This window comes from Leuresthes tenuis, unplaced genomic scaffold (assembly GCF_036924035.1).
Source record: "Leuresthes tenuis unplaced genomic scaffold, fLeuTen1.0.hap1 SCAF_9, whole genome shotgun sequence".
In the NCBI taxonomy this organism is placed as follows: Eukaryota; Metazoa; Chordata; class Actinopteri; order Atheriniformes; family Atherinopsidae; genus Leuresthes; species Leuresthes tenuis.
This window is the reverse complement of record NW_027325363.1, coordinates 10,060,714-10,077,923: the sequence shown is the minus strand read 5'-3', so window position 1 is coordinate 10,077,923 and position 17,210 is coordinate 10,060,714. Positions and strand designations below refer to the sequence as shown.

At 40.0% G+C, this 17,210-nt stretch overlaps 1 protein-coding gene across 1 annotated transcript in view; it reads left to right on the top strand.

Moving 5' to 3' along the window:
- Positions 1-308: 308 nt before the first annotated feature.
- rtn4rl1b (reticulon 4 receptor-like 1b) overlaps positions 309-17,210 on the top strand; it is a 139,082-nt gene continuing 122,180 nt past the window's right edge. Inside the window, exon 1 of the mRNA XM_072392236.1 lies at positions 309-1,150. Coding sequence (XP_072248337.1) covers positions 1,138-1,150 — 13 coding nt within the window. The 5' untranslated portion in view covers positions 309-1,137. The remainder of the gene's footprint in view (positions 1,151-17,210) is intronic.

The following is a 17,210-nucleotide window of genomic DNA, read 5'->3' as shown; positions in this document are numbered from 1 at the left end:
AAACAAAGATGTGGGCGCACATATTGACTTCAGACTATAACTGTAGCTAACAACTAAAATATATCAAAGTAAAGTAAATTAAATAGAACAAAACGAGTGTAAAATGTCATTGAAAAAAAACACCTAATAAGGTCATTTAGTGTGGACTTTTATTGTGGTTTACGAACACATTTACAAAGCCAACGTCAGCTAATTTAAAATATTTATGATGTATTGAAGTTTTTCCCCCATTTGTGCCATGTCATATGTATTATGAAGACATGTGGTGTCAGGGACCAGTGTGTCTCAGGGTGGCGCAGACAGGGACGGAGGCAGTGAAAGGGACGGAGCAGGTTGCTGCCCGGTGGAAAGGCTGAGGCGGCATCACACTTTCTTCTTCCCTGAGCGCACTGGCGATTTGATCCAAAGGTTTGGGAGCAGGGGGAGACAAGATCACAGAAATGTGGGATGTACAAGTGGAGAGGAGAGCTGAAAAGCGGGATTCTAAGGAAACCGACGGCATCAAAGACAACATTAATAAGGAGGATTTGAGGAGTCTGCGTTTATAATCCGACATCAGAGGCGGGATGTGAATCCAAATAACTTATGTTGATTAGAGATTTTACCAAATATGATGCGATTTGGACAGCTTTGATGCACCGAGAGAAGAATTTGAGAGTGGCCACTTGAATTTAAAGATTTGTGATTGTTGGAGTCTGTCTTTTTCCCCCGTCTACCTGCCGCCAGAACTGATCTGAAGCCTGTACGGTCATTTAGGGCTGAAAGGAGTTGGCTGCCAAGGGGTTGTTTCGGAGCGCTGCTGTGCGTTCGTGCCCAACACACACAGGAGTTATTTATCGGACTGAAAAGATCGTTTTAGTGCATCTGTTTCTCTGTTACTGTCGCTTCATCTGCAAGGTTTGACAGAGATCTGTTAGACTTTTATGAACAAGAAGACTGTTTTTCTTGAAACCCAGTCGGCAGAACAACTCAATTTGGTGCGCGCGGAAATCCAGAGGAGTGACAGCTGCCATTCGCACGACGAGACAAGAAATATACAGATCAACTTCAAAAGGGAAGCGCACAAGTTTTAATCCTGGAATATAAGAATAGATGATTCGAGCAGGACACAAGACGAAATACACCTAGACCTACAAAATGTTCAAAAGGGGTGAGTAAGTCAAGTTTTGCCTGAGATTAACTCTTTTCCCTGGATGATTATGTGGCATAAAGCGGATTCTGCCTTGTTGTAATGTCTCCACTGCTTGAGCCTCTCACAAACAGATGTTTAGCCTAAATGTAACACATTCATAATACATCATGCTGCCCTGCAGATGTGTGGTAGCAGACGATGCGCCATTTGAGGCGCATCTTTAATTTGCACAACACGCACCGAAGGTCTCTAGGAATTAAATATTTATTTGTGTAAGGATACATCGGGACGACTGTGTGATATTAATACAGCTGATGCCGCACTGCAGTTTATGAGTTGTGCCCGGGTCACAAGACTACCTGTACAAACATTGCACTGAATTTGAAGATGATTGTTTGCTGTCTGTGAGTACATTTAAGTGTGATTAAGCAAATTGCAGTTTATAAGATTTTGCTACGCAGGCCACACGCTGTATTACCAGTTAAGACCTTTAGCAACAAAAAGAAAAGCCCCTCAAACTTTTAATATCAATATCCCACAGTAAGGTTCACATGAAACCAGATTTGCGTGATGGTTTTTGTCCCGAGGACTGTTTCTTTGATACTTGGCTTTAATTGGCCATAGAGGTGGATAACTGTCTGCACAGTAGGGCGAGAAAAATCTTTAATTAGAATGAATTACAGTTGGCTACTATACGCTCCCACTGTGCTATTACTGAGGGAAAGAAATAATTAAATGAAATTAAGCTGTGTCTCATTTTGCTGTGGTTCCTTTAGACCTCCCAGGGACCTGAAGATCCCCAGACTCCACTTCACCAACCACTGCATTTGGCTTTATGTGTTGATCATTTGGTCACGACAGAGAACTGATCTGGTCTTTAGTAACACCTTCAAAAAAACCACACACATGCACACTCACAAACACTCACACACACACCGACACAAAGATACATTCTTGTTGGAGGTCACCACAAAACACCCACAGCTTGTGCCGGCATTGTATTTATTTAGTCTGTCTTGTGAAAAACCATCTGTCGAGAGTGTGTTTGTTTCTGGTATGTGCCTCGGGGGCAGAGAAAAACATGTTTTTCTTGCTGCCATCAGATCGATTATTGCTGTTCTAACAGTTGAGATAAAACCCACCATAGTGACAACTGCTTAAAGCAATAACAGCTTTCAGGGAAGGTTTAACGTCTAAACCCAGCTTCGCATACAAGAAAAGACTAGCTCATTCTAGTCTTTTATGAGATGTGTTATACCTATATTTTTGGGGGGGTTAATTGTTGGAGTTAAATAGAGAACTGACAGGTTCAGAGGTGATTTGCATCCAATGATTTTGCATTCCAAGCATGCTCTATCCCTGGTCTGGCCAAAATTGTTGTATTTGAATGAGCTGTCTTACCACTGCACTGTACTGGACAGAAAATAATTTAATTCAAGAGGAATGACTTCAGAGTACAGAATTCACCAGTCACCAGTCTGCCAAAAGTGCTCAGCATGCCAACATGTCTGAGGCTACAACAGTGAAGAAAAAATGCGTCAGCTTTGGCAGAAACAGTGTTGAAGTTATCTGGTGAATTTGAATTTTTTTGCACTTAAAATAACACATTCTAGGGAGCCTGGCTGATGCGTCAGGCACCACATTCACAGTGACAGATCCACCATTCACAAACACATAGAGGGAAGGTTCATGTTGCAGCACCTCTGACTTAACATTGTCGGAAGCTGTACCTGATAATTATTTTTATGAAGTGCACAATATTGCATGATGATTTAATGGTGATTTTGGTTCAGGTTTATTATTGCTGTAACAAATGGTCATGTCTTACAATCTGCAAATGTGTCTGAACGTGTTCAGCGTTCAATTTTGTGTGCATTCAACTGCATGTGACACAACACAGTCATCATATCTTTGTATGAACTGACAGAATGCCATCTTTTCATTGGCTTAGACATTGCATGAGCGAGTCTGCATTTGGCTACATGTATGCAGTTATGTAGCCATGCAAGCATGCAGCGTTCATACATCACTTCTTCTCTGTCTTCACTTCTATGTTAGTCTCTTGCTTTCACAATCTCCCTTTTTCTTAAAACCTGTCATCCACAGAGAGAGCACAAGGGATGATCTGTCAGAGCAGCTCTGAGACGGAAAAGACAAGACGTCCACTGAATTGACCATGCTGTGGCATGTGGTAATTGCTGCTACATGTTAGTCAAGATTATTGAGTAGGGCTCAGTTGAGGCTTTTTTTTTTGCTTTGGCACATAGCAAAATAACCCATGCAGACTAGCATTGACAGGGCAGAAACCACATTTAATATTTCTATCATATGTATATATATATATATATATATACATATGTATATATATATCCATCTTCCCATCTTGCATTAGCTGCAAATGGTATTCTCACAAATGGTATTCTCACATGTTTTGACCCTTTAATTAAGCATTGTTGATCATAGATCTTCTTATTCCCTATGAGCAGGTCAAAGTTAATTTCAGAAAAAACGAAAAAATAAGTTTGCAAAGACTTCAAATATGCATTAGAATATCCTCCTTATATCTCATTCAGAAGGAAACTTCTTGTATTTTTTTAATCTGTTACATCATTACTGCATTGTGATGCTCTTTTTGGCATAACAACTTCTGAATAAACTGTTGGTGGTACTTAAAGAGGAATTTCACAAGAAACTCAAAGAAAAAATGTCTAATCCACCCTATGGCCTAAAATATGCAAATTCTGCAACAGCAGAATAATGTTTTCTGTATAATGTTTTCTATTATGTTTGTTCTTTGAGAGCACAGTACAAGTAGAACAGATATAAAAGTGCAAAGGAAGTGCAGGTCAGGCGTGTTAGGGTTTTGCTGGTCTTCGCTAAAGGTAGATTACCGTAGTCTTAAAGTCATCCGGCGGGACGCCCTCGCTCTGATGGTATTTGGTGGCTCGTTCCACCATTGTGGAACAACAAAAGTCAGCTGTAATGTTTTCTATTGTGTTTGTTCTAAGGCTGGTCCACAAGTTGCCACTATTAGATAGGCTTGGCCCTGACCTCTGTGGAAGTGGGCATAAAAAAAGAAGAAAAAACAGCCTATGATCTGCAGTATAAAGTGGAGTCTGGATTCTGTAAAGTTTGCAGGCAGATAGTTTGGCGAAAATCAGTACCAATTGGTCTTTTGATATGTTAATTTATTATAAATGACATTTGATATTTTAGAAAATTCAGACCTACTGAATGCAAAAGAAAACTGACACATAAGTCAATGTGTAACAAGAATGTAAACAATTAACTGCACAGTGTCTCAGTTAAGTTTATAGTCCCTTTAGGTCTATCTGTACTTTACTGTCATTATATGTAAAGAATGGCTGCTTGGAACCTCAAAAAATCCTCCAACGTAATGTTCTGAAAACAGCTGCAGTCTGGCCATAATGTAACATACACAGCACATATTAAATAGTTAACAGGTTAAAACATGCAAAAGCACAGATAAGCACTTTTAAGCTTCAGTACTTTATGTGTTACCTCAGACCTTATGCCTGAACTTCTAGCTAATCCATCATGAACAATAAATCCAAGTGCTTAATGTAAAACACACATGCGCAAACATAGGGTTTGCATTTTTTAAGTGCCAAGCTTAAGAGATAAGATTAATTAGGACATGCATTTGCACTGAATTCATTTAATATGATGAGCATTTTTAATGGAATTTAGCTGAAAGAGAAGTGTATCAACAAAACAGATTATGCAAACCTTATGTTTGTACACACATGCTAACACATCAGCAAATTTATGAAAAGCAATTAGTTGAAATTTTGAACATTCATACATTTATCTAAAATTAAACAATAAAACACACAGTCTGTTCCTTAACTCTCCAGCTACAGTGATTGAAAACATTGCTGCAATAATTACTTGTAGCGATTATGACATATTTTGAAAAGCAGCTGTAAACACACATATTAACAACAAAGTAACACATTGCTCATGTTGTTTTCAGTACACGCAGACAAGGCTAGCAGATTCTAATGATTTCAGCACAACAAATGTAGCACAACGGAAACACCTGTGGTCTCTCTCCAGCTCTCCTCTCTTATACAGGCTTGTATCTTGTGGTCATGTATTATTTGCATCAAAGCAGCTCTTCAGCCACCAGCTCCACCTCTGCTCTCCACAATGTTAAATAATCACTGATGATAAGGGGTCAGTGATGCTATTTCTTTTTAAAACAAAGAATGGTATGACTCATAACCATCAAGTGTAATGGGAAGATTGCAAAGCTAAATATTGAAGTCATCAAAACAAATGGTAAGCAACTGGCATCGCTGTATCCTATGTAAGAGGCACAGACAGTTCCCAAAGCAAAGCAAATGATTTGAAATGTTGACACAAATTTGCACAAGAGTAATACTGGCCCATCTGTCACTTTCAGCCATCTTCAAGGCCCTGAGAGACTTTTATTTAAAGGGAATAAATTCCTCGCTCATAATATCGCCATCGTAATCCTCTCAGAGTGTTGGACTTGTGTGATCACTCCTTGTCAGCGCTGCATTGTTGTACTTTCTGACGTGGCTTGTTTTTTCTGCGCGGGGGAGAGGCTGTGCGGGCCGATGACTGAGAGTTAGGAGGAGAGGAGGTTTGAAGAGAAGTGAAGAGGATAATGTAGAGAGGAGCAAAAATATAAACCTCAAACTGATCCGCTAAATCTTTCTAAGCTGCCTGAAAAATAGGAAGCAAATCTGAGCGCAGGATGACATTTCTACCCCGGTCTGACATTTGTTTAGAAGTGCAAATTTTAAAACCCTCTACCCCTTTAAGATTGTAGAGCAATCAAAACAAGTAGACTTTGGAGATTAAATATACCTGCAAAAATTCAGTTTGTTTATTTCTGCTAAGGCTATGATGTACAAGGATAAGGGAAATAAATTTTTTTTTTTTTTTTTAAATGATCAAACTGACCAATTGGTATTCTGTAGATCTTGCCTTGAAAACACAGTCTGAGATAATTGACAGAAAAACATTACCCGCTATTGGATAGCTGAGTCACATTTATTAGACTCGCAGACAGTGTACCTCAGGCTCTGTCAGTGCATTCCAAATGTCCGATTTAGTCAAAGGACATTCTTGAAACCCAAAAGCCATTCATTTGGTGCTCAATACTCAGGAGTGTTTCCGTAGAGGACTCTGGCAATGTTGGCTGACATGACACCTAACAGAAAAAGACAAATAATTAACAAGTAAGTGCATGCGTGTGTGCATGTGGGTGTGCATATGTGGAGAAGATAGCATCAACTGGTGTGCATATCCCATCTTTAACTGTTGATTTTTTTCTCCCTAGGAGCCATTTCACACTTCTCTGTCAGCCATTTCATGATGAATTAGGTCATGAGGGCTCTGAGTTCAGAAGTGAATGTAGTGCTCTTATGCAGCGCAGCACTGTCTTATTAATGTCTAAAGAAACATCTGTGCAATTAAATCCACACAACATTTTGACTTTAAGGAGTCAGAGGCAAAACTACAGAACCTGCACTGATAAATCTGTACATTGCTGCACTGTTAGAAAAAATAACCTGATTCTTGTGCAAACACCATTTTCTTTGACTTTGTTGTGGAAATGAGATGCAAGGATGGTCATTAGTGGATGATAATGAGGTGAGGGAGACAAACAACCTAAGCCCTGTTAGCTTTTCTGATATTAATAATTAATTTGTGATTAAGTGGCTAATTGGAGTTTAAAGGTCAATGTCAACTAGAATGTCATGAATCTGAAGAGACAGGAGGGAGGATGAGGAGAGTCTGGGCACACAGTCCAGGAGACTGTTGACAGTAATCCCATGGGCTCTGCTGCTACTGTGACAGCTCTCCCCGTTTCTTGAGCTATCCTCTCCAGGCGACATTGCCTTTGTGTGCTTAGGACAGCAATTCAATTGCACCAGCACCTGGGCATCTGCCCTTTTGGCATTGAGAATATGAAACTTTGTATCATCAAAATTGAGAAGAGGCAAAGAAAAGAGAGATGGTGACGTCCATAACACATGTAAGTTGATCATATCATGGTACAATAAAGGAAGCTATTTGTTGTTTGGATTGTAAGTGACCGGACCAGCACTGGCATTTCACTGAAAGGTTCTGAGTGCCATGCATAGTCTTTTGATTCCTTGCATTGATTTATCTAATTTGTGATGCCTTAGATTATTCACGCACTCCATCCACATCACAGTCAGAACTAATTTTTTTCAAGATGCTTGACTTGAAAACACTGTCTAATTCAGTTTCCAGAATTTGCAGGGGGTAAAGATGGTTCCAAATAGAAGTTTCTGCTTGGGCTGCAAGGCAAATTTGAAACACTCAGTGGGTAATGAGATGAGGGAAAGAAACTATAATCATCTCACCATTTTCCAAGGCTCCTGTCTTAGGCTCTGTGGCTCCACACATCTCTTGCTCCACAACTTGGGATTTGGCCTCGTCATTCCCAGTGTTAATGAGACAGGCTACTGTCACAGTCACATCTGAGCTCGGTTCTTGTAATATCCACCGTGTCTGTGTTCTGGCTAATGTTATCTATGCTCAGATGCCTGTCATGGCTCAGGTTGACTTTTAGAAACAGCCAGGCTGCTGCTAGTAATTGCTGCAACCTGTTAGAATTAATTATCCCCTGCAATCTGAAAACACATTAACGTCTGTGGTGTAGAAATAACTTTAACCACTCAAACCACCCCAAAGTCAGGAGTGTGCTAATTTAGTTTTTTTCGGCTTCAAACTTGCCGTACACTTTCCTACATCTAGAATAGCTTTGTATGGAACTATTCCTTAAAAACACCAAAGTGTCCTTGTATCCTATGTTTGACGAATGAATTGAAGATGTACAACTAATACCATATGCTAGTTGGAGGAGGACAAGAGGATTTGCCATAAAATCAAAAAGATGGACGAAAGAAGGATGATGGGAGAGGAAGGTCTCAGAGAAAGATTGAGTTGTTGTAAGTATTGAATATAGGCCAAGGTCTTCCATGATCACACATCCTTTTACATGCAAATCCATAACAATGGTCTTGGAATTGTGTTAATTTCAGTCATTTACACCAGCACTACCATGTTTTGACCTTATTATGCCTTATACAATGGGGATAAGAATGATTGGATTTATTGGGATTACTAATTTCAATTTAGCCTGTGTTTTTTTTTATTTATTTATTTATAATTTCTATCAAAAACGTCCTGTTTGTAGCCACCTTCACTAAATTGAAATCTATTTGAGGAGCAGGGGGGGACCTCTCTAACATTCTCTCCTTGTGTATTTCAGGGCTTGGGGATGAGATTGGAGTCCTTGACATTTCTCTGTTTTTCGTTTTTTCGCAAACACTGCTCTTCAGTCTGACCCTCACACATGAAAACCATTTTAGGCATTAAGACCTTGCATCATAAAATAACTGGGCATCAAACTCATAATAGAGGTACAAGGTGCTGTTTTGTCTGGTAGAGATAAGCTTTTAATTATTCTAATATTCCAGTACAGAGTAAAGAGCCCTGCCTGCTTTCAAATGTGGAGGATTGTGACACGTGATCCATTTTTAAAATATCTTAGTATTGTGCATTGCATTGCATCCTTAGCCTCCTTAACTGATGTTGCTGGGCCTTCTTTTGGCAAGAGGTGTAACTGGGAAGACTGCTTTGGTATGGATGAATATCAGTAGGGAGAAGATAGAGGAAGAGAACAGTGAGAACAGCAGAAAACAGGAGCAGGTTGTTTAAATTCCACCCTGATTCTCCAGGATTTCTGTTATGCATTCTAATGAACTACTTTAATTTGCAGGTTGCTCAGGTTAGAATCTAGCTGCCTTTCTTTTAGGACTTAAATTGTTCCTTACAATCCTTCTGTAAAAACAATAGGAAAGATGTGAAAATAATGTGTAATAATGCTTCAATAAGCCATTTTGTGTGTGACTCCATCAGATATAGATGCTGTCTCCTGTTCTCTTCCTCTTCTTTATTTTTTCTTATTTTAATAGTAAGCAAAAAGGGAAAGCTTAGAACTGCTTTTATGAGTTTTCCATCCATCTGTTGTGGTTGGCATGGGACCTTGGAAGAGAAAGCTGCATCCTGCCTAGCCTGCAGTCAAAAAAAGAGAAAAAGAGCAAGAAAAAAATTGTCAGGCTAATAGATAGTCAGTACTATGTTTGCTGTGTCTTATAGATGCTGCTCCTAGTCAAAGCCTCAATCAGACACAGCTCAGTTCCCATGAGAGGCCTGGCAACACAGAGATGCCACATTCTGACAGAGAACATTGTCATGGCTCTGCCCCAGCACCTTAGTATAAGATCACTGTCTAAGCCATGTGTGCACCTCTGACAGGTCCAACTCTTACTTAAACTACAAATATCTTTATTCCCTGATGGCCAGGAACAGCCTACAGTTTGCCCTCAGCAATTGTGCTAATATGTATCCAGTCCCAATGCAGAGATCCGCTTGACGTGAAAGTGTATTTTAGAAATGGAACGTAATCTAGAGGGTAAATATAGCAGATGTTATCTGCTGCCAGCTCTCCAGTGAAACAATAAACAGAGAGCGCTGGTGGAATACTGGCTTGTTTTATCACTGAGCTGGGGTTACATAAGATTTATGAACTGCCATTATGGTAACAATTCTACATAAGAGGGAATTGATAGAGTTTGGTACTAAAATTCCTCTGGCTGAGACATTAACTTGGCAGATTTGTCCCTGACTTTACAAGTATGGCCTTGTCAATTATTTAAAAGAGCAAAACAACAGCCAAGAAAACACAGCATTGGGTGTATGGAGCTCATTTACACATATTTATTCCCAGAAGTGTTTTGATGTGTTTAGGCCATAATAAGTACTGGTCTTTCATCCCGATCTGTTTGCCTGCTAATACACACCATCACCAACTTGAGTTCCCTCATTCTATAAAGACGAGGGCATCAAGGGAAAACAAAGAGGCACTGAGGAGAAGGTAACCAAAAAGAAAAGTATTGTTATGGACTTGTTTAGTTGCTCACTCCAAAGAAGCAGAGGGAGACAGAAGACTTCATTATTGTAACTGTGAGATACATGGCCACAGAGAGCCAGGGCAAGCATGAGGATGGGAATTAGGCTCTGTCAGGGCTCTAATGGAAGAAACTGGTTTTCTGTGTCAGGGCTTTTCTCTCCAGTGATGGATTGGGAGGTTAGCAGTTGCTATGAGTTAGGTAGTTCAGCACACACCATCCTCTGGAGCCACTTTAAGACAAGCCCCTTTAAGGCCACCCAATCTAAAACTTGATAACAAATTACAACCAAGGTATTTTTTTTCCAGTAGTATATTTGGACATGTTTTATGTTGAGATACATTCTGGATCAAAGTAGGACACTGTCTTTGTGCAGCAGTGAAAATGGATAAAGTAGATATACGCAGAATTTTGGGTTATTTGTACATTACTTAATTGTATGCTCCTTTGAAGTTGACGGTTTTACACAATGAATATTATGTTTAGTCTTTAAAATACAATACATTGTTATAGTCAACCAATGGTTTCCAACCATTTTGATGTCTAAAATCTTTTAGAAAGCCCAGTTTAGTTGGGGTCACATTTTAGTGAGTTGTTATATTTGTTAAAAGAAAATATAAGGTAGATATTAGCAATCACATCAGTTGTATTAGATTTAAACTCTTATCCATTGCATTCATATACTTTGGAGGGAAGATGGATGTGATGTCATCGTCAATGAAATGAAACAAACAAATATAGATACTTGTGGAAATGGTGGGTAACAAATGAAAAGGGTGTAAGAAGAGGGAGGGAGGGAGATAAGAGGAGATGTACTCTATTAATGAACTTGATTTGTGCCAATATATGGTGTCATTAACATGAAAAGCCCATTGACCCCTATCAGAGATAGCCTTTTCCACAGAGCAGAATAGATGAGGCTGTACTGCCGAGAGTTATTATAGGCATGTACCGACCTATGCATGTACAGGCTCTGAGGACATAATACACATTCACCCTCGCACATACTAAAACATGCAACCTGTTCAATATCAGTGGCCTTGGGATAAAGATGTGAAAGTATATCACACAAGACAACATAGTGGGGAAGATGGATAATCATTGATATTGAAAAGACAGATAAGGTCATCTCTTTTCAGGCTGCCATATTCTTTTGAGGAACCTTTTTGCAGTTATATTCTGCATTACAGCATATATTTTTCCACTTAGGTTGCACTGAGACTTTATGTTATTTGGTCACTGTATCATATTAGGTAATTGTTCTACTCTCCAGCTGTCACTTGTGGCCTGTGTGATGTTATTGGGAAGAATAAGTTTTGAGGATAAACTACCCAAACAAAAGTGACAATATGATTCCTTTTGTCTATAATAATAATAATGAAATAGTCAAGTAGAAGAAGGAGGCCTTTTAGGCCTGTTTTTCCTGGGGGTCACCTGAAGCTGTTGGCTGGTACCCAGCAGCTAAACAGGGGCTACAGTATTGTTGGTCGTGGAAGCTAAAACTCAGTGAGGCTATGGAGAAGAATTTTCAGTTGGCCTCAAGGATATTCTGGCAAACCATTCGGCAGCTCAAGAAGGGAAAGCAGGGTCCGTCTCAGGTTTTGCTTGGCTTGTATAAGAAACTGCTGACCTGTACTGAGGATATCATTGAGGAGTGGAAGAGGCACTTTTTGGATGACCTAAATCTGACCAGCATGTCCTCCACTGAGGAGGCCGAATATAAGGGTTTGGGAGAACTGTCCCATCACCTTGTCAGAGGTTGTTGAGGTAGTTAAAAAGCTTCCAGTAGTAGGGTGTAACAAGATTTATCCGGAGTTGCTGTCTGGACATTGTGAGGTTGTCTTTGCTGACACACCTCTTCAAGATTGCATGTAGGTCTGGGACAATGCCTGAGAAGTGGCAGACCAGGGTGGTGGTTCCCGTTTTTAAGAGGGAGGACCAGAGACTATGATCCAGCAAAACGGGGATTAGGCCACTCAGCCTATCTGGAAAAGTTTACCTCAGGGTGTTGGAAAGGAGGTGGAGCAGTGTGGTTTTTGCCCAGGTTGTGGAACAATGGACCAGATCTTCATCTTTGCACACTTATTGGGAGGGGCGTGAGAGCATCTAGTGTACATGTGTTTTGTGGACCTGAACAAAGGATTTTAATGTGTTCCTTGAGGAAGTCTGTGGTGGGTACTGCGGCAGTACATGAAACCAGAGTTGCTTTGATGGGCTATTTAGCTCCTGTATAACCTAAGCAAGATTTGTATTTGTATTATTGGTACAAAGTCCAGCAGCTTGGAGGCAACCCACTGCTCCTCTGCATTGAAAAGAGTCAGCTGAGGTGGTTTGGGCATCTGATTATAATTCCTCCCGGTTGCCTCCCTGTGGCAGCACATCCTACAGGGAGGATGCGCTGGGGCAAAACCCAGAATGTATTGGAATCCCGTCCAGGAGGAGCTGGAGAGTTTCGCTGGGGAGAGAGAGGTCTAGGTTTCCCTCCTAGACCTGTTGCCTCTGCGACTGGACCTCAGATAAGTGGAATATAATGGATGTATAGATGGAAATAATCAAATAAAAAAATGGGTGGCATGGTGGTGTAGTGGTTTGCACCGTCACGTCAGGGCAAGGAATCTTAGCTGGAGTCTTTCTGTGTGTAATATGCATTTTGACATTTTTCTCCTACCACAGTCCAAGGATGCAAATTAGGTCAAGTGGGGATTGTAAACTGACCATAGGTACGAGCATGATTGTGCACAGTTGTTGTTGCTCTGTGTTAATACTTTGTTGTCCTCTTTTCAGGACATTAAACATAACTGGTTGAGAGAGAAATGATATTGTATTGGTCTCATTAGGAGCTGCACACGAGGGAAGAAAAACAAATATTATTTGTATAGAAACTTGTGAAAACAAACAAACCACTTCGTTTTATTATGTATTGTGGCTGAAAGCAGAATTACATTAGAAAGTCAGTTTTGATGTACTTTTGCTGTTGTGAGATTGCTGAAAAGAAGAAATGATCAGTTAATATCATAGACTTTATTATCTGCATGGCTAACGCTATGTCACAGTGTTCTGTGTGGAGTCATTGTTTTGAAGGCTCAAATTAAACACTTAAGCTTTGAAACTGGATGTTTCAAGTAAGTGATTGATTTGACTTGAAACAGAGCAAACCATTCACTTCCTTTTGATTCCAGCTCGACAAGTTTAATGTAATATCGAGTCATACTAACATATGCTATGCTTTACAATCTATTTTACTCGAAATAGGACAATAATTCACTAAATGGACATCATGCTGTTTTAAATAAAATGTGAAACTTGCCATTTAAACACCTGTTGAGAAAATGTTCACTGAAGTCACAAATGAAGTGAGAAGTTGGGTAATTTTCCCTTTGACTTTTACACAAATGGGCTCAGTTTTGGAATTACATTAGTTGCTCCTGATGGCCATTTGACAAAAGACAGGTTTAAGGCATTTTGCCCGATTATGAAAAGAGAGGCTACATCCTGTTCGATTTGGCTCATTGTCAAATTTCTAACCTTGTTTATGATGTAAACATCATCCTTGTCCCAAAGTCTCCATGCAATACAAGCTGCATGATTTGGCAGTTAGAAGAAGGAGCCCTTACATCCCAATCTGTCAGGGCGCCTCAACAAACACTACATATGTTTGCAGCTTTCCATTAAAATGCATGCATTTAGCCAACTTCTTTGCTCTTCAAGGAGTTCCTCAGTTTATGAAACCATGCACTGATGGCACTATTATCCTGCTGATCAGAATGGCTTCTGGCACTGTGTGGGAGCAGCTGGGGTGATCTGGCTGCAGGTGACACACAAACTCTCTCTCTCTCTCTCTGTTGGAGACTCACACTGTTGTCGTTCCATCCTTGTATGCATGGGGCCTCTACAGCCTCCCACCAGCAGGTGCAAGCACTTTTTTAGAATTAAAAGGCTCCAGCTCTCACTCCCAATACACTAGTCATCTACTCATCATAGCCCACATAGTCCTTCTGATGAATGTGATATTATCATGTATATGGGAAACTAAACAGTTTGCACTACAAAGTTCTGCTTTGTTTCCACTCACAACTGCTGTGTTAAATATTCAGTTCCAACTGAAAAAGCACATTTTTGGTCATTTGATGACTATATTTTTTGTTTTGGACTGGTGACCTATCCAGGGTGTACACTGCCTCTCCTCCAATGACAGCTGGGATAGCCTCCCCCCTCAACCCCCGAGTTAGATTAAGTGGGTATAGAAAATGGAAGGTTGCCAATTGCCAATTCACTAACAACTACCACACCATGACAGTGTAAGATTTTTGGTTTAATGAAGGTTTAAAGAAGAATTGGCTTGAATGAAAGTGAAGGTCTTCTGAAATATAATGTGATTGGTGGCTTGGGAGAAGGAGACTCAGAGTGGGAAGTATTTTCTCAGGTGGATGTTTACCCAAGTCGACAGCAATGCGGATGGATAGGTGAATGGATGGATGAGCAAGATGATAGATGCATAAAGTAAAGGCAGGCTGGGATCAGCAGTATGAGACAGCACAAAAAGTGCTGAATGGTTGAACCAGGTATAAGAAGGCTTGTTGAAAGAGTAGAGCAGGGACGTAGGAATGGACCCTGCTCCCAGATCAAAATAAACAAGTTAAGTCAATTTGTTGAAGACCCAACAGCTGTAATTTAACATCTTTAAATATCAGTTTTATCTGAAATGTTTTTTGTGCATTTTGACGGCACAACAGAATTTAAGCATGTTTGGCCACTGTTAGTAGAAGTGAGTTATGGTCTTCCTCCATTCCAGTATAAATTAGTCTCCTGTATGGCAAGCAGAAAGTACACAATATCTGTTTAGGTTGGATATGATTCACAGGTCTGTTCCCTCAACCTGTAGTCATCTCCATCCTACATTCTCACCGTCTTCCTTGGCTTACGATTAATACACATCTGAGAATCGTGTTTCTGTGTTATCATTTGTGCTGGTCAAAGAGAGCAGTGTTCCCTGAAGAACTGTGTCTGAACACAAAGGTCGTGACCTTTCAGCACCAGTTCTGTAACCCTCAGCATACTGAGCATACGCATCCCCTGATGCACTGTAAACATAAAAAGTCCCAGCTTATCTATATTCACAATGACCACTGCAAAAAATAAAACAAAAAAACCCCCCAAAACTATAAACGAGCAGACAATGAGACAAGGTGTTTTCTGTCTAATTCATTGAGTTTTTCTGATTGCAAGATGCCTGGCACTCTTATTTCAGCGTCAATGTAAAAGAGCAGACAAAACATACATAAAAAGTGTCAGTTGGCATGCATGGATTCAAGAATTAGGGTATTTTCTTGAGGATATTTTTTGAAAATAAATATTTTGTTTCCATTTGTTATGGCACAACAAATGAAATGTTTCAACAAGCTTCCACTGCAACATTATCCACATAGACATAACAAAGACAAAACAGCAGACATGCTTAATGGCGACACTTGAAATGGGACAGCGTTAACACAAACGATTAGATCTCACCGCAGCACACTTCCTCTCTCCTCCTGGCGAGGACTGTGTGCATGGCCTCAAAATGAATAATTAATGAAAATTGGAATTGTTAGCAAGAGTGGCAAAATCACAGGGGCTCTTACTAATTGGCAAATATTTTTTTTCACTCTCTTATCTTCTTGCCACAGGTAAGAAATTAAGAATAGTGGGAACATAATGAGAAGTGGTTTGGGAAAAGGTCAGGTGAAGTAGAACAACCAAATGGACTGATTCATTTGAGACAAGATTCAATTAGAATTTAACTGTCTGAGAAACTGTACAGGTGCACCAACAAATTGAGAAATCGAACCACGATAATTGTACAAACTCTCAATTAGTTTAGTACTTGAAATGTGTCCTGAGGTATAGAGTCTCCAATCCGTAAAGAGACTATTATTATATGATCTCAATGTGAAATTGATGGTTAGTTTCTTCATTTGGTATTTTTTAAAAGAATTCTTGTATTAAAGAATACAAAGTTGTAGAACAACAACAACAACAAACAAAAAAAACATAGTAGGATAATAGGGATATGCAAGTAATCCAAAGTTATAACTGTTGATAAAACAGCTCTCGATGCTGTAAATCTGTAGTAGTCTTGCAGACATACTTTTATGAACAGACTGAGAGATTTTCCAGAGTGCTGGTGGATTCTTCTCCACCCTGTCAATTCCTTGGCCTCCTGCTTGCTGCAGAATTTTTTCTCCTCTATTCATCCTGAATTATTAAGAAGTGTTGTGATTCCCAGTATGATTGTGAATCTAGGGCTGCAGCCCTCAACTGTGCATTCACATTTGCTTGTTTTTCTCTCTCCTTACGGTGTTTTCCTTGTCTTTCTTGCTTGGTTCACAAGCCAGAGTATGATGCTGCAGTCCTTATGTCCCGAACCTCACACTGAAGGAGCAAGAAGGGGGATTTCTAATGGTAATAACAATAATAATCAAAAAGTGGTGTCTACCCTCAACTACAGGGCAAATGTTATTCATCTGAATCTGTATTCAGGTCAGGACCAGTTCACAAGGGATGGAAAAAAGAGGGAGGGATATTTTTCCCATCATGCAACAGCAGCAGGATCCAAATTGGCTCAGAGGGCCAGACAATTTCTCCTGGGATAAGCATTCTTTCTCCTTGTCGAAACCCTCTGAGGGAAAGCTGCCAGGGACATTCCCTACCACACACACGACAAACAAAACCAAAGACTTAAGAGACCAACATGTTCCTCCTTCCTCAGTTGACCTGCTATCATGGCCAATGTTCCCATCTCTTAGGTACTGCTCCCTTCAAATTCCTCTGGTTGCCAGTGACTCTTTAGCACTGCAGAAACCAAAATAGCTGCCCTAAGAAAAGGTTATGAAAACAGCTGCTGGATGAAAAATTCATGCAATGTTTCCATATATTTGAGTATCCTCGCATCATCCTTTTTCTCTGTCTCTATTTCCCTCTCTGTCTTTCTGTCTGGATGATGTGCAGATGACACACCAGTCAGTACAGCACATGGGTCTGCAGCTCTTTTGTCTCTTATCTGTGGGAGAATATTGATGTAGTGTGCACTGTCTGAG